This window comes from Coregonus clupeaformis, unplaced genomic scaffold, assembly GCF_020615455.1.
Source record: "Coregonus clupeaformis isolate EN_2021a unplaced genomic scaffold, ASM2061545v1 scaf1237, whole genome shotgun sequence".
Lineage (NCBI taxonomy): Eukaryota > Metazoa > Chordata > Actinopteri > Salmoniformes > Salmonidae > Coregonus > Coregonus clupeaformis.
Window position 1 is genome coordinate 100071 of NW_025534691.1, and position 2107 is coordinate 102177.

The window sequence follows — 2107 nt, forward strand, 5'->3', positions numbered from 1 at the left end:
TAGAAAAGCCACAGAGGTGCTAAAAGAAGAGCAAGAGAATTCTACCAATTTGTTCTCGAATATGGAGAAAAAAAATCCAATCATGGATAAAATTGGGTAGCATTTCCCTACTGATGGAAAATTCAAATCAAATATAATAACTGATGTTGTGGTGTGCACCATGACGTCAACGAGAAATCACAAGCTCAATAAACAAGCGCTTTGATGTTTTATCAACAGAAGAGTAGAATGATAAATATCAAATTAAAAAGATATGCAGGGTCATGTTGTCCAGACGACTGACAAGTATGAGGCAACTAATAAAAAAAATTGAAATAGCAGAAGGGCTCATGAATTAGATGAAAAGAACCATGACTGTGGGGGGGGGCCTTCCAGCAGTATCAGGACACCATGTGGGGGGGGTTCCAGCAGTATCAGGACACCATGTGGGGGCCTTCCAGCAGTATCAGGACACCATGTGGGGGGCCTTCCAGCAGTATCAGGACACCATGTGGGGGGCCTTCCAGCAGTATCAGGACACCATGTGGGGGGCCTTCCAGCAGTATCAGGACACCATGTGGGGGGGTTCCAGCAGTATCAGGACACCATGTGGGGGGCCTTCCAGCAGTATCAGGACACCATGTGGGGGGGCCTTCCAGCAGTATCAGGACACCATGTGGGGGGGCCTTCCAGCAGTATCAGGACACCATGTGGGGGGCCTTCCAGCAGTATCAGGACACCATGTGGGGGGCCTTCCAGCAGTATCAGGACACCATGTGGGGGGGCCTTCCAGCAGTATCAGGACACCATGTGGGGGGCCTTCCAGCAGTATCAGGACACCATGTGGGGGGGGCCTTCCAGCAGTATCAGGACACCATGTGGGGGGGCCTTCCAGCAGTATCAGGACACCATGTGGGGGGGGCCTTCCAGCAGTATCAGGACACCATGTGGGGGGGGGCCTTCCAGCAGTATCAGGACACCATGTGGGGGGGCCTTCCAGCAGTATCAGGACACCATGTGGGGGGGCCTTCCAGCAGTATCAGGACACCATGTGGGGGGGGCCTTCCAGCAGTATCAGGACACCATGTGGGGGCCTTCCAGCAGTATCAGGACACCATGTGGGGGGGCCTTCCAGCAGTATCAGGACACCATGTGGGGGGCTTCCAGCAGTATCAGGACACCATGTGGGGGGCCTTCCAGCAGTATCAGGACACCATGTGGGGGGCCTTCCAGCAGTATCAGGACACCATGTGGGGGGGGCCTTCCAGCAGTATCAGGACACCATGTGGGGGGCCTTCCAGCAGTATCAGGACACCATGTGGGGGGGCCTTCCAGCAGTATCAGGACACCATGTGGGGGCCTTCCAGCAGTATCAGGACACCATGTGGGGGGCCTTCCAGCAGTATCAGGACACCATGTGGGGGGGCCTTCCAGCAGTATCAGGACACCATGTGGGGGGCCTTCCAGCAGTATCAGGACACCATGTGGGGGGGCTTCCAGCAGTATCAGGACACCATGTGGGGGCCTTCCAGCAGTATCAGGACACCATGTGGGGGGGCCTTCCAGCAGTATCAGGACACCATGTGGGGGGCCTTCCAGCAGTATCAGGACACCATGTGGGGGCCTTCCAGCAGTATCAGGACACCATGTGGGGGGCTTCCAGCAGTATCAGGACACCATGTGGGGGGCCTTCCAGCAGTATCAGGACACCATGTGGGGGGGCTTCCAGCAGTATCAGGACACCATGTGGGGGGCCTTCCAGCAGTATCAGGACACCATGTGGGGGGGGGCCTTCCAGCAGTATCAGGACACCATGTAGGGGGGGGTTATGCTCTCCCCACTTCCCCACCGTTCACATATAATGTATCCCAGGCTAAACACGCGGTACCGAAGCGCTAAACAGGTCATGTCTCCACTACATCCCTCTTTATACAGAGGAAAAATAGCATCACGGGTTGAGATCATGTGATCCAGCAACCTCACAGGAACAAAATGGAACACGGGTTGAGATCATGCGATCCAGCAACCTCGCAGGAACAAATGGAACACGGGTTGAGATCATGCGATCCAGCAACCTCGCAGGAACAAATGGAACACGGGTTGAGATCATGCGATCCAGCAACCTCGC

The 2107-nt window shown here is 55.1% G+C and overlaps 1 protein-coding gene across 1 annotated transcript; it reads left to right on the top strand.

Annotated features, from left to right (window-relative positions):
- The first annotated feature begins 390 nt into the window (after positions 1–390).
- Positions 391–1878, top strand: LOC123486493 (loricrin-like). Its single transcript, XM_045217808.1, has one exon. The coding sequence runs from the start codon at positions 391–393 to the stop codon at positions 1876–1878; it is 1488 nt and encodes a 495-aa protein (XP_045073743.1).
- Positions 1879–2107: the final 229 nt, after the last annotated feature.

What these genes read in the sequence shown, in the direction of transcription:
- LOC123486493 (XM_045217808.1), top strand. Translation starts at nt 391, where the DNA reads ATGTGGGGGGGGTTCCAGCAGTATCAGGACACCATGTGGGGGCCTTCC.